Source organism: Molossus molossus, unplaced genomic scaffold (genome assembly GCF_014108415.1).
Source record: "Molossus molossus isolate mMolMol1 unplaced genomic scaffold, mMolMol1.p scaffold_m16_p_1, whole genome shotgun sequence".
Classification (NCBI taxonomy): Eukaryota; Metazoa; Chordata; class Mammalia; order Chiroptera; family Molossidae; genus Molossus; species Molossus molossus.
The window spans coordinates 182,371,093-182,397,838 of NW_023425344.1; the positions used below are offsets into that span (position 1 = coordinate 182,371,093).

The window sequence follows — 26,746 nt, forward strand, 5'->3', positions numbered from 1 at the left end:
GCATCTGTGATAAGAGTAATGAAATTTTGTACCTGTGACTAGAGTTTCTACCATTTTTCAAGTGCTATCACTGTTTCTTGTGTTTATCCTTGTAGAGAGTCATCCCATCAAACTTAAAAGTCACTGCCCATTCACAGCAATTAGTCCTTTTGCCTTTTAGTTCTGAGAACACAGTACCCACAAGTCAGTTTAGTGAGTTCAACTCTATGAAGATGGATTTTTTTTTTCTAATTGCCAGGAAACTAAAAGCTGTGCTGAATTTCACTCAATTTTTGGCACAATTATTACTTGGGCCTACTGTAAAATCTGGTTTTTAGAAGTATTGAGTTATAGACAGACCAGGGTAATTTTTTGACAGTGATGCTACAGAAAACTTTAAAAGTCACTCATTATTTTCCTTGGCTAGCTGTCCTCCTACCGTGAACAAGCTTATTGAAAACCACGGAGAAGGTACTATGTTTGTCTTTCTGCTTGTTCTGAGATTAAGCTCAAAGAAGTGGATGAAGAAATCCCACTTACTACAACCAAAGAGATTCAACATTTATTTTATCATAAAAGTCCAGCAAATAAAACTATATACAAGATCCATGCAAAGAATCCAATTACACACAAGACACATTTAAAACCTTGTTAAAACACAATCTCCACAACAGCAAGGAATAAAACCAATAAGACCAAGTATCCTTAGTGAGAAATATAATCGTGTTTATATTTTGGATGCTGCTTGAATCCAATTCTCTCCCCAACAATGAGGCACTGGATTACCCACTCTTGTGACACCACCGGCAGCTGCAATGCTTCAGCACACTTCAGCACCGAGGCTGGGCAGGAGGGGTCTGTCACCACCACGTCAAATACCCCTAAAGCAATATCTGCAAGAAGCAGGGGAAGGTGAACAAGGAAAGGAGACTCAACTTAACCATTAAAAAGCCAGATGTGGCTCTAGCCCAGTACATCCCACTGCCCAAACACAACATGCTACTGATCACAACCAAATAGATGTTATCACTAAATGCTGACCTTATAGAAATGTTCAGCAAATATACCACTGGACACCAGCAGAAGCATAAATAGCCCAGTGCTTCACTCATGTCGGCTCACCTCTTGAAGGTGGTAGTTTTCTTCTCTTAGGTTAACCTTATCCATGCTTCTATCATCAGGACTAAGACTTAGACCACAAGGCCTAATGACTATGGGTCTAAGGACATCCCTGGAGCAATGACAACACAAACACTCTTTCCAGGTACCTTTGTTATGGGCACTTGAATGGTGCTGCTTCACAGAGGCTGCCCCCCCAGTCATGAGGATCTCAGACCAGAGCTCCAGGAAGTTCTGCTGTTGGTCTGATACCAAGAGTACCTTCAGATTCTGGAAAGGGTTTTCACGGGGTTGCCTATGAAGAAGTCAGAGACACAGCACCTTGGAATTGGAAGGGAACTTAGCACGATAGATAATATCTAACAACAGCTCTTCTACAAAGGGACGCAGTTAGATCTGGATGCTTTAAAAACCCCTGCATTTGGGTACAACCTCCCTTCCCTCTTTCTGTGAATGATGTGTATTCTCGGGGATCGTGACCTTTTAATCTACCCCTTCTGATTTCCTGTTTGTCCTGGGGCCAACAATAAGCCAAATCATGCTCCTAAGCCTGCATTTTTAAATGCCTACATGGAAATGCTCACAGTTTCAAAGGGTCCCTAACCCCTGTACCGTAAGGAAGTAAACTAGGTGAATACTAAAGTAATCTCAAACCTATTCAAAGTCTGCAATTTATTGTGTGATCATTCCAATTTCTAGAAATATTTACTTCCTAGATTATTCCCCTCCAAAAGCTTGCCATCCTCTTCTCTACTGTTCTAGGTGGGCTCTTAAATACTCACCAATCCAGAATTCTCTGCTCCTCAAGGCTGTACCCAGCTGGCAGCAGGTAATTGCGGTAATTCTGGAGCTGGTTGGCATGGCAACTGTCATGGACCCAGACATGAGACACACAAGGAATCCCACTGGCAAGGCACAGAAAGTACTTCCGGGTTCGACAATGCTGATCCGCAATTAGGAGACACTGGTAAGCTGTGTTACACTGAAAGAAAAGGAACAGAGCTGATGGGTCTGGTGATGTCTATGCAAAGCCCCTGAACAGCCCATGTCATGGAGAACAGATCTGAACACTTCCAAACACAGCTGCCCCTTGAACAACATGGGTTTGAATGGCACAGGTCCACTTACGGATTTTTTCAATTGACCCACACAGTTTCAAACCTGTGTTCAAAGGTCAACTCTGCTGTTGGGAATCCAGTATGGGGAGGGCCAGATGGTTATACGTAGATTTTCTACTGCATGAGAGGTCAGCCCCTATCACCCCCATGTTGTTCAAGGGTCAACTGTACTACCCAAAATGTGACTTACTTAGCCTGTCCTTCTGCCCAAGGTCTCTTTTCTCACGGATAGGCCCAAGTGGCTTACCTAGATACTCTCCTTGCCTCTCCTGCAGCTTTCTGGGGGCCTAAGTCCTAAAGGGACAACTGAGCTCCATGTAGCCAGGATTTCTATTAAACACATTTTAATCTGTTTTGTCCCAGAAAAAGAACCAGTCAGTAACTAACCCAAGGTTCTAACTTCTCTTCCTTGTACACATTAAAAATTCTATTTCATGCAAAACCTTTTAGCAGTTTCCCAATTCCTGAAATCTCTAGCTACTACTGTCCCTCTTGGGCCTTTTCTCAGTACAAGTGGACTCCATCACTGCCCCTCTGGGAAGCTTCACAAACTCCTCACCTGAGCTTCATTGAAGTCTTCAAGAATATAGCCAGCTCCTGCTCGAAGCTGGGATTCTGTGTACTGCTTGTTGAAAGGAGGAATTTCTAAAAATTCTATATAAGAAAATAGACAACCAAGATAATTACTACTAGTTGGTTTCTTATTTGCTACTTTATGCCTGCTTCTTATTGCCCTCTTTCTACTCCCCAGCTATCTCCAGAGCACTGTATCCCCAAGACAGCTCAAGGGCTTCCCCCATGGCTCAGAAAGAGATCTGTCTTGAGGCCTATAAAGTGCTGTCAAAAGAAGGGACAACAACAGGAGGGGCAAGGAAGATGAGAAATTGAGGAAGGTCCTAGACCTAAAAACATCAAGCATTTCTGTACTAAGACTGAGTCATTGGACTGCTCATGGGGGATGGGACACAATCACTTCCCACAGTGATGTATTCCAATTTGAGTAACCTTTACCATCAGGAAGTTCATCCTCGCATCTACCCTATATCTCTCCTTCAAACTAAGCCCATTTTCTCTAATTCTCCCTTCATCAACATTTTTACCCCTTGTACACTAAAACTTTGATAAGCCAGAATGTTCAAAGAAAGTAGGGTTTTTTAAATTTAAGTGAAAATTAGCCAAAAAAAATCCTGTTTCAACCTTTTTATTGAAAACTATCTACCTTTGATGATCTTGAAGTACCTCAGGACACTGAACATCAATGACTGCTCTATAGTCTTGAGGGTGAAGTAGAAGTTATGAGAGATGAGGCTGAAGCTGTAATGACCCTAGGCAATTAGAAATTGCTTCTTTGACCAAATATCTAATTTGAGCTTGTTTTCTTGTCATCTGCTCCTCTCATATATAAATAACACATTAAAAAAAAAAAAAGAAAGAAAAAAGCAAAACATTAGAGACTTTAGTTAATGAGGGGTTCTGTGAAATTAAGTGCCAATGAACTTATCACAAATTAAAAAACCCAACTAAATGCATAAAAGTTCAATGCCAGGACCACTCCCCTTCCCTGTCACACCCAGTGGTAAACCTGGTAGAGAGCAAACCCCTTGCAGCGATGGCTCCCCCTTGGTCATCTCCCTGCCTGCTGGAGCTGCTCAATCAGTACTGATGCCCCAAGCTCAGGCCTCCACACCTCTGGGTAGGTCTGATTGGCCAACCTATTCACTTTTTTTGCTTTTTCCTTGATTCAGCATTCTGCACATTTTTCTCAAAATGAAAGCAAATTGGAAACTAAGTGGTTATAAGAAACTCAGAATCTAGCAGGACTATTTCTCAGTTTTGTCACTGCGCCCTTTTGATCTGTTCTCAATATACCATATCACAATTTCAGTGCCAGCACTCCACTGCAGAGTCACTGCCGAGGCCCTTTATTTTTCTCAAGACTTCTACTTTATGTCTTAATCCAGGACTGTTTCTAGCCTTGACCTATTTAGATTTTAATCGCCACTTATATTTCATTGCATTTGTGTAATTGAATATTACCTAGATCTAAGCAGTCCATTTCTCTAATTTTTCTCAGTTTGTATTTAAGTGACCCTGCCCAACCAGAGGTTAAAATGAATAAATTTTTAATCCCCTCATTTAAATCAAGGATAAAGGTACTAAATAAACCCAACTCCAGAGTCACACCTGGATGGTGTGTCCCCTAACAAGACCGGGTTCAATATTCTTAGCTCATTAATAAATGTGTCTCAAGTTAAATTCAAATATTTTACTGAGCTCCTGGCATCAGAGAGATTCCCATCTATCTGAAAAACAGTTTTTTGAAAACTAGAGGATTGTTTCAGCACAAATGTCTCCAGGCTTCTTGAGATTGAGAAACCTCTAAACATTCTCATATGCCAAAAACATCAAGGATTTTGTATTGTTGGGGTAATGTCCAAGGATGAAAGAACAGAGCCCTGACCGGTTTTGCTCAGTGGTTAAAGCGTCAGCCTGCAGTCCAGAGAGATTCAGGTTCAGTTCCCGCTAAGGGCACGTATCTCGGTTGCAGTTTGTCCCCGGCCCTGGTTGGGTTGTGCGGGTGGCAGCCACTTGATGTGTACCTTTCACGTCGATGTTTCTCTCTCTCTCTCTCTCCCTCCCACTCTGTCTGAACAGAAAATGGAAAAATGTTCTCAGGTAAGAATTAAAAAAAACCCAAAAAAACAATAAGCAGATATAGTCAACCATAACCACACTTTCTGTAAGAAACCTGAAGATCCCTCTAAAAAACTGTTTAGCCCTGGCCAGTCGGCCTGCGGTCCAGAGAGACCTGGGTTTGGTTCCCACTAAGGGCACGTACCTCGGTTGCAGTTTGTCCCCAGCCCTGGCTGGGTTGTACGGGTGGCAGCCACTTGATGTGTCCCTTTTACGTCAATGTTTCTCTCTCTCTCTTCCTCTCTCTCCCTCCCGCTCTGTCTGAACAAAAAATGGAAAAATGTACTCGGGTGAGGTTAAAAAAAAAAAAAACTGTCCAAATTCCTCCTCATTTAGCGGGAACGGAACCCGGGTCTCTCCACACTGCAGGCCAATGCTCTAACCGCTGACCCAAACTGGCCAGGGCAAATTCCTCATTTAGACAAGGCCTACCTCCCCTCACTCATGGTTACAGGATGGGATTAAAACATTTGCTGTATCAGCAAGGAAGAACAGAAGGAATTTTTATAAGTCGACGTTATAAGATCGCACACAGGCTCGCAGATTTTTAAGGAACTGGGCAGTCTACAATACACACCTATACTGGCTTCCTTGACCATGATATACCAACCATCAAATATAAAACTTCTGCAAAGCTGCCTTATAAAGTCTTGGTTTAGGGAAGAGTTAGGAGTGTGTGAGAGAATGAAGACTATAGTCCAGCAATATTGTGAAAGCAAAATCAAGACCACAAACACTTCTGATGCAACGATACACCTCTTCCCAGAATCCTCAAGGGACTCCCAATTACTAATGATCAAAGTAAAACTACATTCTTGGCTAGAAAATTCCTCACACATCTTCTCTCCCACTGTACCTACCTGAATTCTGTCTGACAAACTAGGCTTGGCACACACACACTTTGAAACTCCCCCACCCTAGAGCCTCTATACTGATGACTCTGTTTGAGCACCTTCCAGAGGATATAAACCTTACCTGCAACTCCCTAACCGCCCTTCCTCTGTCCCTGTTCAGAGCCCCATGTGGCTGCCATTGCTCAGAGACAGTTTTGGTTAATTAGGAAAGAGCCATCCACACACATGAAATGCCAATCATCACAAATCTGCAGTGGTGCTGTTTCATGATACCATGTTCCCTAATTCAATTCCCTCTTGTAAGATTCAACATTAGCCAGAACTCGAACTTACAGAAAACATCATTCCACTTGGACCTTTAGCCTTTACAGCTACATCTGGATCTATTTCTCTCTTAGATCACACACTCTTTAGACAGTTGAAATAATTTTACCTCTCCCCACTGCAGCTTCACTCAACCCTAAGTAACAGACAACACAGAAACACAGTGTACAGATTTAGTTTAAGGTTGAAGAGAAGTACCCGAGTTGAAAGGCCTAGAAGCTGTTTCTCTGAAATCACCTGGGGCCCTGGGCACCCCAAATTCCCAGGCTTACACACAGACTTCAAGAGAATCAACTTCACCCCCACGTGCGTTTTCTATGGCAGTTGCCCCAAACACAGATGGGAATTTGGAAACTTGACTGACGTGGATGACTGTAGCAGGGTAAGGTGAACACTGGGTTCCAGTCCCAAACGTACTATTATCCTGGACAGAAAGCAATTAGTTAACCTCTCCAAGCCTATTTTCTCGTCCATAAAACAGATGATAACATCTATCTCCCATCTGCCTAACATGATTGTTTTGAGAAACTACTTACTAAGAAGAATTTTGTGAAAACCGTGTATAAACCAAGAAGCAGGGTTATATTAATTTCTCTTGACTAAAACCTCAGTTGCCAATTGTCCTGCCTCCTCTACTGATGGCTGGGGGAGCCACCAGGCTCATAAAGTGAATGGAAATGACGGAAGTACATGTGTCAGAGCCCCCAGGGTGCCCTATAGCCTTACCCTCCTCTTCCTCACTGCTTCCTGAAGGACCGTCTGGCAGTTTGGAGCGGCTGGCCAACTTGTCACTTGTTGTGGCCATGGTAAGGAGAAAGGCATAGCCTAGAAACAAGGTCTTGTTGAGAGGCAAAGGCCCTCTTTGCTCATCCAGGGCGGCGGGTTCGCCCATGTTGTCTCCACTCTCACAGGGGCTCACAAACTCTGCTGCCCCCACCGCACCTGGGAGGGACAGAGGCATAGTTACTAGATGGATACAAACCATGGCTTGGGCACGACAGGATGGGTAGGCAATGTCCTGACGAACTTTTCACCAAAGACCATAACTATGGCCAACAACCTAGAATAAAACTTAAAAGTACAGAGAAATTTTATATATTTAAGTTTTACATAGTCATGACAATGTATACATTGTTTTCATAAATGAAACCCACTTTTGTATTACCAAGGAATGCTCCCAACAGATAAACCCTGCCGTCACCAGAATGGTGCATAGAATACTTGGTAGTAAAAGTGTTTTTCACATGTTGATGGAGCCACATCAAAACAGCCTGCTTCAACTGTCCCAGTTTCCAACACCTGGGGATAGGGAAGTGACCCAACCAGTCCAGGACTCCCAGAACACCCATGCTAGGAGTGCACCCAATAAATCCTCGAGAAGAAAATAAGTACCTGACTTGGAGAAGCTGCATCGTAGGCTCATTAGGAGGCTAAGATGACAGACAGGTCATGCCTCCCTAAAATAAAACCAGCAGCAAGAGAACAGTGTGACGTAGTATGTATGAGCCTGGACTTCAAAGTCAGACTGCCTTAGTTTGACTTCTGGATCACCTTGGGAAAGTTAGCCAACTTTTCTGTGCCTCGGATTCTTTCACTGGAAAGTGAATTCTAGCACCTATACCTCACAGGGGTCACAGAAGGTAGTGTGTATGAAGCTGAGCTCCATGCCGCACATACCCTGAAACACAGCAGGGGTGTTGGATAGATACAAAGATGACACAACTCAAATGTACAGGAAAGAAGAGCTCTGGTGCCAGACAATGGGAAACCAATCAACTTCCTCAGTCTGCGGGACAGAGGCAGCTCTCCCAGGGCAGACATTAAGGCCTCGACCCACAGGGCTGGGGTTGGGTCACAGTAGAGACCCAGCCAACAACAGATGGACTGCATAAAGGGCTGAAAAGGGGTTGTTTGGGCAACAGGAGGGAGATGGGAGATGCAGGTGCTGAGGGTCCTGAGCGTGAGAGGGGAGCAGAGCTTCCAGAAGTAGAAGATGGTGCCAGGTAAAGGAAGAGATCTAAGACAAATTTCACCTACTCTGAATCTGCTTAAAATTCAGTATTTCTCCTTTCCCTCCTAGAACCTACAAAGAAGTCAGCATGTTTCCGATCAAGACTGGCCTCCCATCTACCCCCACTGCACTCTGCCGGGAAATGGGGAAGGGGTTGCAGAAAGCTGTCTTGAGTACCACCTGTGGGCTTGTGAGGGCCTCCAACTCGTAGCCAGGACAGAGCAGCCACTGCCTCATATCAGGCTCCATCTCTCTAGCAAATGACCTTGCATCTGGCCATGGTCTGAGAAGGAGGCAAAGGGGAGCACTCACCAGGTTTCACAGTGGCAGACTTCCGGCCTCTCTTGGCAGGGGACCGTTCCTCTTCAGAAATGATAAGTTTTCTTTTGCCTGAGAGAACTCCAGTGGAGGCACGAGGGCTTTCTGTGATCTTTCGGGTAGGGGTTGTACTGCTGCTGCTGGAGGCAGTGTGGGTGGCTGGGGAACTGATGTTACTGCGCCGTTTCCGTTTCCCTTCCACCAAATTGTCTATTATAGGATAAGCCAAAGGTTAGTCACATCCTATGATCTAAGGCCCTGAACTCCAAGAAACTAGGAGAGCCTGATTTAGATACCACCATGGCCTTTCATCAGGCCTCTTTCAAGGCTATTATATTTTCTGTTTCAGTCTCTGCCATGACTAACATGTGTTTGTTCCCCTACAAAACTGGGGAGCCAAACAATCTGAGGACTTACCACTTGGTCCTGGGAAGGAAATAAAGATAGGCAGTGGCTCCAGAAAATAAGAGCTCAATACCATCTCATAAACCACAGAGAAATAATAAGATTTACAGAAGCATTACTGATCGCTCTAGAAACCACTCCTTCCACCACATGTAGGGAAGGGGCCCACAGGCAGTATCCAGGAACCAAAGGTCTTACCTAAGCTGATATCTGCTGCCTTGGTGAGGGGTGTTACTGCCTCATATGGGCCAAGACCATACTGCTCTCTCAGTCTGTTTCCTTGCTCCAAGGACAGAATGACAGCCATTCGCTTATACCACTTCCTCTGGCCTTCCTTTTCAATGCTGTAGTACAGCTCTCCAGACTCCTTCCTGTGCCCTTTCACCACTCCTGGGTGGAGAAAACATAAAAGTAGCTTGCTGTTGTTTCAACTGCCCAGCACTCACTCACAAAGGCTGTGCAGAACAAGCTAAGTTGTGGAATTCAGTGATCCAACAGTGGGCTGAAGTTATGATTTAACAAAATCCCAGCTGTTGCCCTGACTGGTTTGGCTCGGCAGTTAGAGCGTCGGCCTGTGGTCCAGAGAGACTTGGGTTCGGTTCCTGCTAAGGGCACGTACCTTGGTTACAGTTTGTACACGGCCCTGGTTGGTTGTGCGGGTGGCAGCCACTCAATGAGTCCCTTTCACATCGATGTTTCTCTCTCTCTCTCTTTCTCTTCCTCTCTCCCTCCCACTCTATCTGAACAAAAAAAAAAAGGAAAAATGTCCTCGGGTGAGGATAAAAAAAAAAAATCCCAGCTGTTGATCCCAAACAATACCACCACTTAGATATAAGTAGCTACTGCCCTGATGCTGGGACATGGTAAGGTTCTCGTCAGAAGGAGCCTTTTAGTTATAAAATAAAGCTTCATACCCCTGGCCGATGTGGCTCAGTTGGTCAAGCACAGTCCCATGCACCAAAGGGTCAAGGATTCAAGCCCCAGTCAAGGCACATACAGGAGGCAACAGATCAATGTTTCTCTCACATCAATGTTTGTTTCTCTCTCTCTCCCCCCTCCCCACTTCCTCTCTCTTAAATAGATGGAAAAAGATGTCCTTGGGTGAGGATTAGAAAATAATAATAATAATACAAAGAAAGCTTCCTACAGCCATCCTTTATGGGTTGTAGGTGGTTCAAATGGTTCTCAAGTGAAATGGCATGTGGTTTCTTTTTTTTTTTTATCCTCACCCAAGGACACTTTTTCATTTTTTGGTTCAGATAGACTGGGAGGGAGAGAGAGAGAAACATCAATGTGAAAGGTACACATTGAGTGGCTGCCACCTGCACGACCCAACCAAGGCCGGGGACAAACTGCAACCGAGGTACGTGCCCTTACCGGGAACCGAACCCGGGTCTCTCTGGACCACAGGCTGACACTCTAACAGCTGAGCCAAACTGGCCAGGGCGACATGTGGTTTCTTTTTTTTTTTTTATCCTCACCCGAGGACATTTTTCCATTTTTTGTTCAGGTAGAGTGGGAGGGAGAGAGAAAAAGAGAGAGAGAGAGAAACATCGATGCGAAAGGAACACATCGAGTGGCTGCCACCCACACGACCGGCCAGGGCCGGGGATAAACTGCAACCGAGGTACGCGCCCTTCGCGGGAACCGAACCCGGGTCTCTCAGGACCGCAGGTCGACGCTCTAACCGCTGAGCCAAACCGGCCAGGGCGGCATGTGGTTTCTTAATGATCCCATTATAACTTACTAATTCTTGGCTTCTCTGGAGGCTAAGTGATAATTCTTGAGTTAAGCTATAGGTGCAAGATGACATCATTCTAAGAGAGAAAGCATGTGTTTATGTCTATGTAACAATAAAAATCAAGATAGAGCAAAGAAAGGAAAAAAATAAATCCTGCCTAAACTCCCCTCCCTATTATCTACTTTCCTGCTCTTGGTCTGATTCAGATCTTAAAGATAAGGCCTTTAGATTAGAAAAAACACAATGTGGAATATAAAGGAAGCTGGGCTAGAATTAGGCCCTGCACAAGGCCTAATTCTGCTACCACCAAGCTGTGTAGTCTTGAGCAAGACCCATTTCCAATCCTATGAAAAAGATAATACTCTTCCCTCTCTATCAAGCAACAAATAATTTATACATACACACATACAAACACAACACATAAACCAGCACGTTAATATAAACACTTTTTCATTCCCACAAACAGAAGGGTCCATTTGTTCTCTCCCATTAGCCTACACTTGAATAAAGGGCTAAAAGAAACCAAGAGCCTAAACCACTAAAGAAAGAAATACAGAGAAAGAAGTAGGCCTTGGATCTCTCTTTATGTAAGCCACAGAATCCCTCTCTCTCCTTGCTTGTTCATCTCCTGGCTCAAATCTCTGTCACCAAACTCAATCACAATGATCCCCTCTCAAAGGCAAAAAGAACCCCAAAGCCAATAACATGCTTCACACTAACGAAGAGCTACTAGAACTAGAAGCAGTCTAGTGTGGACATTAGTGGACAGCCTCAATAAATGGGACACAGAATCCCCACCTTGATGCCATAACTCATTCTGGATACAGAATTGTCTCTTTGTCTTAAGAGGGCCAAACGTGGACCTCCAAGAGTGGTGTTATACTTGAAAGAAGAACGAATGTATTTGATACAAATTATGCAAGTCACAGGCCATAAAATAACTCAACCCAGGTGCCACTAACTGATGCCACACAGAGCTAAGTGTTATCCAGAACTAGAAGGAGAAGTGGTCCACTTATCACAGAAGTAAAGGGGCAAACAGCAACTACTCAGGAGTGTAAACCAAAAGAGTCTGGAGAGACTTCAATAGGAAGGCATTTTTGTCCATTATATCCCAATTCATGTTCAAAAAAATCCCCAGAAAGGATGATTTTAAGTGACAAACTCAATACAAACATGTATCTTCACATTAGTTCACAGAAAAGAGGCAATATATTCAAAGAACTGGCACGTGGAACAGTCACCACACACACACAAATCCCTCATAAGCACCCGAACAGGGAACTGTCCACTTAAAAAAAAAAAAGGCACTGTTTTTCAAACCAGAGAGTAAGTGGTGGGTGTGCAGGCACTAACAACTTTTTCCTCAGCACAAGTATCTCAATGTGTCTGCCATACTCACCTAACTAGGTTCCCATCAAGTCAGGAAGTTTAAAAGTCAGTGGTGAGAGCCCTGGCCAGTTTGGCTCAGCGGTTAGAGCGTCGGCCTGCGGTACAGAGAGACCCGGGTTCGGTTCCTGCTAAGGGCATGTACCTCGGTTGCAGTTTGTTCCCCGCCCTGGTTGGTCGTGCGGGTGGCAGCCACTCGATGTGTCCCTTCACATCGATGTTTCTCTCTCTCTCTCTCTCTCTCTCCCTCCTGCTCTATCTGAACAAAAAATGGAAAAATGTCCTCGGGTGAAGATAAAAAAAAATAATAAAAAATAAATAAATAAAAGTCAGTGGTGAGAGAATAGAGATGGAAAGGGGAAAACGCTATCTTGATGGTGAAGAAACCTGGCAAGTGTCCACCTTAACCCAGGGCTGCAGGTTAACATCACAGTGATGGCCTGTGGGTGCCACGTGCCCGCCTCCCCAGTGTGATGAGAAGGGCCCTTCGCCTCTCCAGCACTCTTTTCAGAAACACTAACTCCAGTCTAATCAGAAGAAAACATAAGTCAAACCCAAACTGAAGGACATTCTAAAAAATACCTGACCAGTACTCAAGACTGTTAAGGTCATGGAAAACAAGAAAAGTTTCAGAAATTGTCACAGCTGAGAGGTGATCAAAGGACACATGAGTATTCTTTGCAACGTGGTGGTAATGCTGGACTGGTTCCTCATACAGAGAAGGGACATGGAAAAGCTGGTGAAACCCAAATAAAATCTGAAATTTAGTTAAGTAATAAACCAAGGCTGGTTTCTTACTTTTGACAAATGCTAATGTAACATGTTAACAACAGAGAAAGCTGGAAAGCTGGGTGAGAGATATATGGGAACTCTCTGTACTTTGCAAATTTTCAATAGATATAGAATTATTCCAAAATAACAAGTATATTTGAAAATAAACAAGCAGCCCAGCCAGTGTGGATCAGTGACTGAGCATCCTCCCTTGCACCAAGAGGTCACAGGCTTAATCCCTAGTGGGGGGCATGGAGCAGTCAGCTGTTGGATGTTGATGTTTCTCTCTCATTGATGTTTTTCTCTCCCTCCTTCTTCCTTCCTCTCTAAAATCAATAAAATAAAATAAAAAAAAGGCAACAAAAAAGCCATTGTTGACACTAACCAGTGTTGCAGGAACAGAGTTTCTGACAGGAGAGACGATTGTCCCAGAGCACAGTAAATCTCAACAGATTGCTTCTTTTATTACCTGCACTGAAATACTCATCCTCCGAGAGGGCTGTCACTTCTGTATCCAGCGGGATGGGGTCACACAGCAGAATGTCTTTGCCCAACACATCACACTCGTACCCATCATCAAAGAGCAATTTATACTTCCCAGCTCCGACATCTTGTGTGATTTTCCCAGAGTAAAAATAGCCATTGGATGACCACTTGGCAACAACTCGGAGCCCTACAAAGCTGTTCCCTGGAGAGGAAGCATCTAAGCCATCAGAAGGACCAGCAGCAGCCTGGAAAGGAATCTCTGGAGAGTTGCTTCGACACAAAGCACCAGTACCCATGTCAGTGCGTCTGGTGGAGTCTGGCATTCGGGGCGTGATACGGGTGAAGGACTTATCATCTGGTGACATGCTGGGTGAAATGTCCTCTATGCCTAATGGGCCAGGCACAGCTGTTTCTCTAGAGAGAGATAAGAGATAGGAGAAGGCAGTGAGAATGAGACAGAAACACTTACCCAGCAATCTTCCCATTCCTTTGTCCATGGGTCTCTTCAGCCCACTCTTTGATAATCCCATCATAGGCATAAGCCTGCTGTCTCAGTGGCCTCACTCTGATCCCTGCCCACTCCCCAGTAAGTGTGGACCCCTCTTCTCCCTCCTGACACCCCACATACTCTCTAGTCCCCTCTCCTCTCTATGCCCTTTTTTCTAAACAAGTCATAGACTAAGTATATCTCACACTACCCGGGTACCTGGTTCCAGTGGTCCGAGAAGGCGGGCGGCCCCTTCGCCCGCGCCCACGAGGCGTGACTGGAGCCTTCCCTCCCTGTCTGATGCCAAGGCCTGCATCACCATCCTCCTCACACACTGGCGCCCCTGTCTGACTGACCCCTTTTCTAGGACTAGAGAATGAAGATAGGTTAGTCTGATAGCACCTGCTATTTAATCCTTTTCCCAAAAGTCTCCCCTCAGACTACATGCCAGGCCAACATGTCCTAGGCCTCCAGGGCAGCAGGAAACTGGTCCACACACCCACCACCAAAATATCAGCTGGGGAGTGGGAACGTAGGATCACGAAGGACATCCTCCTCTACCCAAGTCTATTCCCTCCTGACAAAGCTTCCTACTGCTGCCCTCAAAAACAGCACACGTATCTCTGCCCTGCCTTCTCTTCTACTTCAGGATCTCGATACCTGAAGAGGGTAACAAAAAGCTAGGGGATGTGTCAAGTTGGGGCCACTCCCCCAAACTTTCTGTATTCCCAACCAAAACACGTGTAGAAAATGGGGGTGGCAGGAGCATATGCCAGCACTGTCAAAGTCCCATTACCTGTTTATCCTCCTTTTCTAAGGAGGTCTACTTCCCATAGGCTCCACTCTACCTCCCAGGCAAACCCCAAATAGGAACAAAGGGGGAAAAAGGAGTTAATTTATTCTAGATGGAGGACAGGGAGATTTTCCCATTACTCCTCTTTTCCTGTGACATTTTAAAACGTCAGCAACCCTGCCCCTGCTGTGGCTCTCTCTGGAGACCCTGTCTGCACCTCGGCTTTCCTGGGCCTCCTCGGGAGCTGGGCAAGGCAAAGTCTGCGGGCTCTGTCCCGCTGGCCTTCCCTTTGAGTGGTCCGGCTCCTCTGCCCGAGCTGCCACTGCTGTGAATGGCTGAGAGGCTCGTCCCACTCGATGTGCGGAGCAAGCTGGACGCCTTGGAGGAAAAGGAGCTGATATCCCCCAGGTCCCCTGAGGAGCCCCCAGTCTTTGATGGGGAAATTTCAGATTCACACTCCCGACACTCTACAACTGGTTCTTCAGTCTCCTGCAAGGAAGAAATGGATACAAAACGAAAAGAAACCACAATAACGTAATGTTCATATGATGGTTGGAAATTTCAATTCAGAACAGTGGGAATCAGCACAGAACTTTCTGGAATAATGGAAATGTTCTACATCTTGTTTTGAACAGTGATTATATATAATTGTCAAAAACCACTGAACTGACTATTTAAGACCTATGCATTCTACAGAGAATACATTTCAGCTCAATAAAAAACTTAAAACGAGCCCTGGCCGGTTTGGTTCAGCGGTTAGAGCGTCGATCTGCGGTCCTGAGAGACCCGGGTTCGGTTCCCGCTAAGGGCGTGTACCTCGGTTGCAGTTTGTCCCCGGCCCTGGTCGGTTGTGTGGGTGGCAGCCACTCGTGTCCCTTTCACATCAATGTTTCTCTCTCTCTCTCTGTTCCTCTCTCTCCCTCCCACTCTACCTGAGAAAAAAATGGAAAAATGTCCTCGGGTGAGGATAACAAAAAAATAAAATAAATAAAAAATAAAAAACTTAAAACGTAAAGGTAGTATTAGATTGGGAAGAAAGAGACCTCTATCCTAAACTGTTAAATTATCTTTTTACTGGATAAATTCATCACCTTTGGCTACAGAGAAACCGGCAAGGATTCCAACCCAGAGGACAGAGGTAATTCCCTGTCTCAGAGAAGACAGGTAAGGAGGTAGGTATTTGGAGAAGGAAAATGAGTGGTTAGGTACTTGATTAGCAGTAGATAGCATTAAATGTTTCCCACACTCCCCCTTCTGGAGATAGAGCCTACAACCCAGGCATGTACCCTGACCAGGAATTGAACCAGCACCTCTCAGTCCATGAGTTGATGCTCAAGCCAATGAGCCACACCAGCTGAGCTATATTACCTTTCAATAAGTGATCAAGGAAATAAAAAATTATAGGGTAAAAACGGTATTACCATTTAAAAATGAAGATCAAGCCCTGGCCAGTTTGGCTCAGCGGTTAGAGTGTCGGCCTGTGGTCTAGAGAGACCCGGGTTCGGTTCCCGCTAAGGGCACGTACCTCAGTTGCAGTTTGTCCCCGGCCCTGGTTGGGTTGTGCGGGTGGCAGCCACTCGATGTGTCCCTTTCCTGTAGATGTTTCTCTCTCTCTCCCTCCCACTCTATCTGGAAAATAAATAAATAAATGAATAATAATAATAATAAAAATGAAATCAAAAAGAGAATAATCAAAATATATGAGTTTTCAGCATGGCTGGTGTGGCTCAGTGGTTAAGCATCAACCCATGCACCAAGAGGTCACCAGTTCAATTCCTGTTCAGGGCACATATACCCAGGTTGTGGGCCCGATCCTCAGTGGGGAGCATGCAGAAGGTGGCCAACTGATGTTCTCTCTCATCAATGTTTCTTTCTTTCTTTCTTTTTTATTTTTTAATCCTCATCTGAGGATATTTTTCTATTTATCTTCAGATAGAGTGGGAGGGAGGGAGGGAGAGGAGGGTGGCGAGAGAGAGAGAGAGAAAGAACATTAATGTGAGAGAGACACATCAATTGGTTGCCTCCCTCATGACCCTGACCAGGCCCGGGGATTGAACCTGCAACCCAGGTACAGTCATCCATCGCCACTTCCCGCTTCAACTTTCGCAGTTTCACTCTATCGCCGTTTTTTCAAATATATTCATTAAAAAGTTGATTGAGACAGTGAAAATGATACAGCACGTGCTCGGTTCTCTGAGACAATTATACACCCTTGTATTAAAATTAAAATTATTGTACGTATGGCCCTGGCCAGTTTGGCTCAGCGGTTAGAGCGTCGGCCTGCGGTCCGTAGAGACCCGGGTTCGGTTCCCGCTGAGGGCACGTACCTCGGTTGCAGTTTGTCCCCGGCCCTGGTTGGTCATGCGGGTGGCAGCCACTCGATGTGTCCCTTCACATCGATGTTTCTCTCTCTCTCTCTCCCTTCCTCTCTCTCCCTCCCACTCTATCTGTACAAAAAATGGAAAAATATCCTCGGGTGAGGATTAAAAAAAAAAAAAAATTATTGTACGTATGGACTGTAGGCCTATGTATTCAAGCATCCCCGCAAATCCTTCGATGCCAGGTGCAACCCCTTGACCACTCCTTGTGTGTGGGCAATAACTTTTTTCCAAAAAATTGGGTGTGGTGAAACTAAGCCAATCAGAGCATGCTGTTCACTGATCGGCTATCCTATCCTCTTACTATCCTGGCCACTGATTGGCTCAGCCTCATGTAAGTTTGTTTCTCTCATACACGCTTCTACATTGCCAGGCATTGGAAGCATCTTTGCTCTTGTAAATGTTTGCAATTTCTGAGAACTTTGATCTAAGCCCCACGATGGCTCCTAAACATGCTGCTTCTTCTAAGCCTTCTGATGATGAAACAGTGCTGGAGGAAGATGCTTACCACCCAGGAGAAGGTGAAACTCTTGGATATGATCAAAGATGGCAAGAAAATTGCGGAAGTTGCTCGCCATTATGACATGAATGAGTCTACCATTCACTCCATCCGTAAAGATGAAAAGAACATCCGTGCAACAGCTACTGTCTCTTTCAACAAGGAAGCAAAGTGCTTCATGACAAGTCGTAATAAGTTCATAGTGAAAACGGAGTCTGTCCTAGCCGTTTGGATCAGCGACAGGCCAAGAAAAACATTCCGTTGGATTTGCTAGTCATCCCGGAGAAGGCGAGGCAACTCTATCAGCACTTTATAGCAGACAAACCTCAACCAGGACCTTCTTCTGCAACGTTCATGGATTTCACGGCAAGCAAGGGTTAGTTCGAGAAGTTCCAGAAGAGTATCATCTGAAGAGTGTCGTTCTCCACAGAGAGGCTGCCTCTGCTGACCAGCCTGCAGCAGAAGACTACGTGAACAACATGTTCCAGAAGATCCTTGAAGAGGGCGAGTATCATCCAGAACAGGTGTTCAATATGGACAAAACTGGACTGTTCTGGAAAAGAATGCCTTCCTGGATATTCATTTTCAAGGACGAGACCAAGGCCCATGGCTTCAAGGCGTTAAGTATGGAAATGCTGAGCGATTTTTACTCAAGCCTGCCCTTATCTACAAGGTCAAGAACACTAGGGCCCTGAAGAATAAAAACTAGAACCTGCTGCCAGTGCATTGGATGCACAATGACAGGGGCTGAATCACAAAGCAGCTGTCATTGGACTGGTTCCACGAGTGCTTCATCCCCCAAGTCAAGTTGTATCTCATGGAGAAGGGACTTGAGTTTAATGTCCTTCTCCTCATGTACAATGCTGGAGGTCATGCGCAAGACCTATCCTACAATGTGTGTGGATCGAGTTCCTTCCTCCCAACACCACTTCACTGATCCAATCCACAGATTAAGGCGTTATTAATGCGTTCAAGGCCCTCTACACACGAAAGACCCTGCAGCACCTTGTCGAAGGCATGAACCTTGAGGAGAACTTCTTGCTGAAGATGTACGGGAGGCAGTATACCATCACGACCTTTCTGAAGAACATCCAGGCCATGTTGAAGGACATAAAGACAGAGACCATAAAGGCCAGGTGGAAGATGTTGTGGCCTGAAATTGTCCATGACTACAGAGGATTCACCCCAGAGGATATAAGCAACTCGGCAGTGGATAAGGCAGTTAGGCTGGCCCGGATGCTGGGAGAAGAAGGTTTCACAGATATGACCCACAATGATGTGGATGAGCTGCTGGAGACACATTCAGATCCCGTGAATGACAAGGACCTAATGGAGATGACTAAGTCTGCGAGTGAGGAGGAGGAAGAGCAGCCAGAGGTTCCTGGGGGTCAGGAGGAGGAAGTTGGCCTTACACTTGAGCATCTCTCACGAGTGGTGAGAACTATTAAGGTAGTACAGGACATGACTGGTGAATGGGAATCACAAATAATGTGTGCATTGCAGTTCCGGAATTCACTTGATGGTGCGATAGAACCCTACAAAAGCCTCCTCACACATATGAAAAGACAGCGCCAGCAACTGCCTATCATGATGTTCTTCAGCTGCGTACCCAGACACCCACTGCCTACTCCTACTAGTCCTTCAGCGGAAGACGACGATGACGACGCACCTGCTGAAGATACTGCACCACCTGAAGACTCTCCTATTGAGGTTGTGCCTTTAGAGGAGCAGTAACCTTGTTCTTCTCTGCTGTGCAGTACATCTCTTCATCTTCATCACTTCATCATCGAACAAGTTGCACTCTTTTCATAGGTTAGTGGTTGTGTACAAGAACTGTGTGTGTGTAATTAAATGTACAATAATATGATACTGTATCTGTAATGTCTGCTATGTCTTATTTTCTCTTATTTTGTCTAATATATTGGGTAATACGAGTGTAATGGTGACTAAAGGGTGTTATTTCATGTCTAGAGGGCTCTAGTAATGTAAAAAAAAAACATATTTGGAAGGCTGTAAACAGGTTTTCTATGCTCTAACTGCGAAAATATTCGATTTACAGATAAAGAATCCTACTTCGCAGAAATTCATTTATCGCAGTAGAGTCTGGAACTGATTAACCGCAGTAAACGAGGGCCCTCTGTACGTGCCCTTGACCAGAATCAAACCCACGACTCTTTGGTCCAAGGGCCGACGCTCCAACCGCTGAGCCAAACCATCCAGGGCTCTCATCAATGTTTCTATCTCTCTCTTCCTCTCCCATCCTCTCTAAAAATCAATAAAGAAAAAGAATTTTTTAATTTTTAATTATCTACATCTATATCTATCTATCTATCTATCTATCGATTTGTCAAAGAATGTCAAAATGACTCTCACATCACTTTTGATGGACTGAAAGTGGCTGCCTGGGATCCAGTTTTTTTGTTTTTGTTTTCTTTTTAATCCTCACCCGAGGACATTTTTCCATCTTTTGTTCAGATAGAGTGGGAGGGAGAGAGAGGAAGAGAGAGAGAGAGAGAGAGAGAGAAACATCGACGTGAAAGGGACACATCAAGTGGTTGCCACCCGCATGACCCATCCAGGGCCGAGGACAAACTGCAACCAAGGTACGTGCCCCTAGCGGGAACCAAACCCAGGTCTCTCTGGACCACAGGCTGATGCTCCAACCACTGAGCCAAATGGCCAGGGCTGGAATCCAGTTTTAAGCAGCCTTCCAAGACTAATTCCCAGGCTTAGTGGGAAAAGGTTCTATGACTAATCATCAATGTCCTCTATGGCACAGGAGTGAGAAATTACATGACAGGTGCTTCCCATTTGCTTTCCTGCTCTAGACTGTGCATTATTGAACTGTCAGAAAAAATATGTAGAAGTATAAAATAAAATCTTCCCTCAGAGAGTTTACTATCTCTCTGGGAGAGGGCATACAATGCACACACATTTAAATAATGCTATGAGATGATTAAATAAATATTTTATACCCTTCTTGAAAATGTCTCCTTTAGAATCTATAAAGTAATTTTCTCTTCTTTTCATACTACCCCTTTGCTACTTTGATTTGTGCTTGTATTTGGGTTCCTCTTCCTCGACTTATTCTTTTGAAATTTTTATTTCCCACGACTGTTCTCATTCTTTTTTCCACTCTTCCATGCTTTCCATGGCCAGTCTAACCAGCCTCATCGCTGACTATTAACAATACAATGCTCAGTTCCAAACTCTCTGGTACACATGCCTACTAAAGTCTTCCCCAGGGATATCTGAAATTCAACCCATCCAACACTCAATCTGTCATCCTCTGTCCATTTTTCTGTTTTCAATGAATGAATCCTAGCTATCCCCAGTGTACCTCACATCCTTTGCAGCTCTCTCTAGCAGAGGCTGTTTTTTTTCTCAATCAAACCTCAGTTCAAGAGTATGGAGATGAGAAGCCTCTCTGCTCCTGATTACCATTAACAGACCACTTCTCTCTCCCCACCTCTTGCTCCTACCAAACCACTATCTGCCATTCTGATCAACTTTTCTCTCCTTTCCTCCCCTTTTCCCTTGTTACTCACAACCTCCTCCAATCATTCTCTCTCATGCCTGAACACCTTAACTTCTGGTACACAGCCTCCCTTCCCTCGTCTCTACTTCTGACATCATTCTTTGTGACTTATATCCATCAAATGACCCATCCAGCAACTCCTAAGTTTCCCGATCTAATAACCACCATTAACCTTTTCCTCTACTCTACATCATCCATCTGTTATCAGGGTCAATAACAGAAAAGCTGGCACCACCTCCAAACATCTCAATCATAAAAATGCCATTCTCCAATCACCATCTCCTATTACCCAATCTGACTGCTCTAGCTGGGTCTGAGTCAGCATAATCTGCCAATGTCATTTGACTGCAACAGGTGTTGTGAACCCAGAATGTAAGTTAATTCCTTCTCCTGGACATGGCAAATGTGTAGAAGCAAGGCCTGCACAGAAGGCTGGGAATCCAGGCTGTGTTTCAGTTGGAGAATAGGCTCAAAAAGCAGTAGTAGCCAGCTATACCTGCTTTTATAACTGTCCAGCATTCGAAGCTATCTCTCTTAAAATGATGTGGGCCCAGGTTCCAAGTTGTCCTACTGTGATGTTTTTAATGTATTTGCTTACTTGTTTTCCTGTATGTCTCTCCTACTAGGCTACAGAGGCCACATTAAGACAGAGATCGTAAACATCTTCTTTCCTGGACATACCCCAAAATCTAACATAGTCCCTTCCACAGAAGAGACCCTCCATTAAAATTTGCTGAAAGAAGGATCTTATCTTTCAAACCGTGACCTATTTATATTCTCTGTCTCAGTAAATAGTACCACCACCAATCCAGCTGCTCAGGCAAAAAGCCAAGGCATCTAATATGATCTTCTCTCTCTCAAACCCCACATTCAGGAACTCCCCCGAGTCTATTGATTTCACCTTCTATGTATTTCTTGCATCTATGCCTCTCCTCTCAACCCCTACTGCCACTGTCCTAACTTGACACTCATTACCTCTTGTCTGACCATGCCTCTAACCTCAACTCACTACAATCCACTCTTACACTGCTGCCAATCTAACCTGCCCAACATGCAATGTTATTAATAACAATGGTGACTTTGCTCACCAAGCCTTCTATATGGAATGCTCTTTCCCCTTATCTCCCAGTATCTAACCTTCAGTGCCCAACTCAAATCTAAGCATATAACTCCTTTCCCCCAAATTCTTTAATGGTTCTCCATCACACGGAAGATAAAAAGCTAAACTCTCTTCTATGGTACACAATGCCCTTAATGTTATGGGCCCTTACCAAACTTAACAGAACCCTCTTTCATTATTCCCTATCCTGTTGTTCTTAACATACTGAGCTTCTAAATACTCCTTGAGCACACAATGCCATCTATATATTAACCTAACTATTCATTCTGCCTGCACTGTCCTTCCCCACCCCTCAATGTTACCTGCTACACTCTTGGGCACTACATCTTCTGTGAGGCCTTTTAGCCCCCATCAGGTGGGCTAATAGGCTTTCCTAACAGATCTTCCCACACCTCCACTACAGCAACCAACAAGTTTTCGATTTGTTGCATGCAAAGTGTAAGCTCCCACAGACACAGACACTTTTTATCTTCATAGTACCTGCCATAGTGCTAGGACCATAGAAAAAAGAACCTGCTGGTAAATAAATAAATAAAATCTTTAAAAGATGATAAACAAGGGCTACAAGAGATGAGGGAAGGAAAGTTCCCAGAGTTCTCTGACCTCAACCTGTCCATCCTCACACCACTACGCATCTTTGTGCTGAACACCAACTAGACTGTTCCACCTGTGTTTTATCTACTTTCTGCTTGTGCCTTTGCTCACCAAGCCTTCTACAAGAATGCTCTTTCCCCTTATTTCCCAAAAACTAAAATCTTCAATGTCCAACTCAAATACTTTCTGGCCATCATCCAGAAATATTTATCAAAATTTCCCTTCAAATGAGTTTCTTCCTCCTCTGAACTACTACACACACCTTCCTTTTGGCACACATCACTTTCACTCTTTTAAAAAAAATTTTTTTTCTTTATTGATTTTAGAGAGAGAGGAAGGGAGAGATAGAAACATCGATGAGAGAGAACATTGATGAGAGAGAACACTGATGAGAGAGAACATCGACTGGCCGCCTCCTGCATGGCCCCCACTGGGGATTGGGCCCACAACCTGGGCATGTGCCCTGACCGGGAATCGAACCGGTGACCTCTTGGTGCATGGGTCGACGCTCAACCACTGAGACACACTGGCCGGGCTCACTTTCACTCTTAAAAGGCAGCATAGTGTAGCACTTAGGAATGTGGGCTCTGGAACTAGACTATCTGAGTTGAATTCTAGTTCCTCTATTTATTAGCTATGTAAGCTTAAGCAAGTTATTTTCATTGCTGTGCCTCAGCTTGTTCATCTGCAAAATGGGAATAACAGTATCTACACCATAGCTAACTGTGAAGATTAAATCAATTAAATCAGCCCTGGCCGGTTTGGCTCAATGGTAGAGCATTGGCTCACGAACCAATGAGTCGCGGGTTTGAGAATAAGTCCATATGAATCCTGACAAGTAAAGGTGCATCACTCACCAACAGGTCCATAAACACACTTGATGGAGACCAAGAAAGGACAAATGAGTAGCCCTGCCAGTGTGGCTCAGTAGATTGAGCACTGACTCATGGACTGAGAGGTCCTGGTTCAATTCCCGGTTAGGGCACATGCCTGGGTTGTGGGCTCGATCCCCTGGGTGTGGGGCATGCAGGAGGCAGTCGATCAACGTTTCTCTCTGGCATCAATGTTTCTATCTCTCTCTCCCTTCTTCCCTCTCTAAAAAAATTAATAAAAACATATTTTAAAAAAACTAGAAAGGACATATGAGTAAACATGAAAACAATGCCAGTGAGAAAACATATGCAGCCTAGCAGGAAATTCTAAACTTTGTTAGAGTTTCTAAGGTTTAAAACTAATACATAAAATATTTTTATTTATATATGACAGAGATTTATATATGACAATCTGTTCTTTATAAAAACTAAAGGCATGATGGCACTGGTTAAATAAGAAGCCAAAGATCAAACAGGAAACCCATGTTTGGAAAAGACACAGAATTCAAGACTCTTAGTTTCTAAGCCGGTTTTTGCATCTTTCTATTAAAAAGATGGAGAGCCCTGGCCGGTTTGGCTCAGCGGTTGGAGCGTTGGCCTGCGGTACAGAGAGACCGGGTTCGGTTCCTGCTAAGGGCACGTGCCTCGGTTGCAGTTTGTCCCCGGCCCTGGTTGGTTGTGCGGGTGGCGGCCACTCAATGTGTCCTTTCGCATCGATGTTTCTCTCTCTCCCTCCCGCTCTTTCTGAACAAAAAATGGAAAAATATCCTCGGGTGAGGATAAACAAAAAAATAAAAATAAAAAATAAAAAAAAAAGATGGAGGAGCCCGGCCAGTGTGGCTCAGTGATTAAGCGTCAACCCAGGCACCAAGAGGTTATTGGTTCGAATCTCGGTCTATCTCTCTCCCTCTCCCTTTTTCCCTCTCTCTAAAAATCCAGAGAGAAAAAAAAATCTAAAAAAAAAAAATGGAGGAAAACAAAGCATTAGTAGCTCGTTGCACAGGAAAGGGGGGTAGGGAGGTGGCAGTGAAGTGCTAAGGTAATTTTTCTATTGAAAGAGATTTGCCACATGGACCCACAGTATATATTACCTCAGTAACTTTTCTCTCTACTTCTGTTCCATCCACATAATATACATCAGTGATGACACGAGTGACAAGAGTGCGAACCTCATGGATTGTTCTCATGTGCCGATGCAAGACATGGCCACGTGGAGGCTGAGGCATATCAAACTCCTCCTCTCCCTATGAAAGAAAATACAGAACACAAGCATGGGTCTCACTGCAAATTGGCAGAATTACAAATCAACTTCTTCATGATGAGCACTGTTAAGAAGTGCCTTAAATCTAGTGTGATAAAATTTTCCAGCTCCTCTGTTGTGTACCTATAGATAAAGCCAGGGATGAACCAGATGTATTAGCTTTAGGCTAGGAAGAGTTTGTATCAGTATCACCAAAAATGACCTATTTCTATCTAAATCAAAATCGTAACATCTAGCACTTAGAATATCTAAGATATTTAAATAAAACTTTGACCTCCTAAAAGTACATTTTTAGATTGTGATCCTTCTGATTTAGATGCTGACTTTTACAAGTTTTTCTATAGCTCTTTAGATAAAAGGAAGGCATTCTTTAAAACTTTATGTAAAACCAGAATAACATCTGTTAATCTCAGTATAGTCTGTTTTACCTGCATTAGTAAGTGAAAACTATAGTTGTTATACCTGGAACAAGACACAATGATTTCTCCTAGAATTAAATACAAAATATTTAATCTATTCCAAATAATAGATTATAACTAAAGAACTAAAGAGTGTCCAGAAATAGAAAACATTAGCAAATTAGGATTTTGTATCTAGTTGTTCCATAAAAAATAATCAGTTAAATAGTTTAAATAAGCATTTTTATAACAACCGTTAAATACATGTTTTCTCATAACACCTATATTTACATGTATGCACATTCAAGCCCTCCCCCCTCCCCACTGGCTCTGTAATTCTGAGGAGGAGGAAACATACACTCCTCTCCACCCCTTATTTCCCCTATGGGAGACTTTCTTTTCAGTAGTCAGTGTCAGAGTAGCCAAGTGTTTCCAAAGAATTATATGTACCACTGCAATAATGGTGATTCTGAGTTTTCCATGACAATGTGATAGTAATTTACCTACAGCTTTCAATAATTTACCTGAATAATTCCTATTCCAACCCCATCTTAGAGGTATAATATGTACTAAAATGGAGGTATGCAAATTATGTGAATAAATAAAAATGAAATCAAGCCCTGGATGGTTTGGCTCAGCGGTTAGAGCGTCAGCCTGCAGTCCCGAGAGACCCGGGTTTGGTTCCTGCTAAGGGCACATACCTCAGTTGCGGTTTGTCCCCGGCTCTGGTTGGGTTGTGCGGGTGGCAACTACTCGATGTGTCCCTTTCACGTCGATGTTTCTCTCTCTCTCTCTTCCTCCCACTCTATCTGAACAAAAATATCAAAAAATGTTCTCGGATGAGGATAAAAAAAAAAAGAAATCAAAAGCATGGAATGTTACTCAACCAATTCCTTAAAATACAACTCTGGTTAGTGAATGGCCCAAGCATTGGTCTGTCATACCTCAATCATCAGGGACCCTGCAATAGAACCATGAGAGCCTGGACCTCTTGCTGCACACACAGTCAGGCCCTGGATCACAGAGGTCTGAAAGATTTCAGTGCTTTATATATCCCTGAAATGCGGCCAAGAAGCCTCCCTATAATCCTTCCATTACAACAGCCAGACAAATGATCACTTCAAGAGAGACACTTAAACATGTCTGATAGAATAAGAAAGGAGAGAAGAGAAAGGGGTAGATAAAAAGAAAGCTACGCGCCCAGCCGGGGTGGCTCAATTGGTTGAGCATAGTTCCGTGCACCAAGAGGTCACTGGTCTGATTCCCGGTCAGGTTACATGCCTGAGTTGTGGACTCAATCCTCCGTAGTGGACGAGCAGGAGGCAGCCAATCAATGTTGATGTTTCTCTCTCATCAATGTTTCTATCTCTTTCCCCCCTCTCGTCCTCTCTAAAAACAATAATCATTTAAAAAAAATTTTTTTCCCTTCATTGATTTGAGAGAGAGAGGAAGTGAGAGGGAGAGAAAGACAGAAACACCAATGAGAGAGAACATCAATTGGTTGCCTCCTGCATGCTCTCCACTGGGGATCCGGACCACAATGCGGGCATGTGCCCTGACCAGGAATCAAACTGGTAACCTCTTGGTGCACAGGTCG

General features: G+C 44.2%; 1 protein-coding gene across 1 annotated transcript in view; it reads right to left on the reverse strand.

The window, feature by feature from the left end:
* Window positions 1-525: 525 nt before the first annotated feature.
* TP53BP1 (tumor protein p53 binding protein 1) overlaps window positions 526-26,746 on the reverse strand; it is a 99,148-nt gene continuing 72,927 nt past the window's right edge. Inside the window, exons 18-28 of the mRNA XM_036258380.1 lie at window positions 24,582-24,734; window positions 14,707-14,978; window positions 13,916-14,065; window positions 13,193-13,623; window positions 9,021-9,212; window positions 8,412-8,627; window positions 6,815-7,030; window positions 2,776-2,870; window positions 1,881-2,080; window positions 1,248-1,393; window positions 526-872 (exon numbers count right to left, since the gene is read on the reverse strand). Coding sequence (XP_036114273.1) covers window positions 685-872; window positions 1,248-1,393; window positions 1,881-2,080; window positions 2,776-2,870; window positions 6,815-7,030; window positions 8,412-8,627; window positions 9,021-9,212; window positions 13,193-13,623; window positions 13,916-14,065; window positions 14,707-14,978; window positions 24,582-24,734 — 2,259 coding nt within the window. The 3' untranslated portion in view covers window positions 526-684. The remainder of the gene's footprint in view (window positions 873-1,247; window positions 1,394-1,880; window positions 2,081-2,775; window positions 2,871-6,814; window positions 7,031-8,411; window positions 8,628-9,020; window positions 9,213-13,192; window positions 13,624-13,915; window positions 14,066-14,706; window positions 14,979-24,581; window positions 24,735-26,746) is intronic.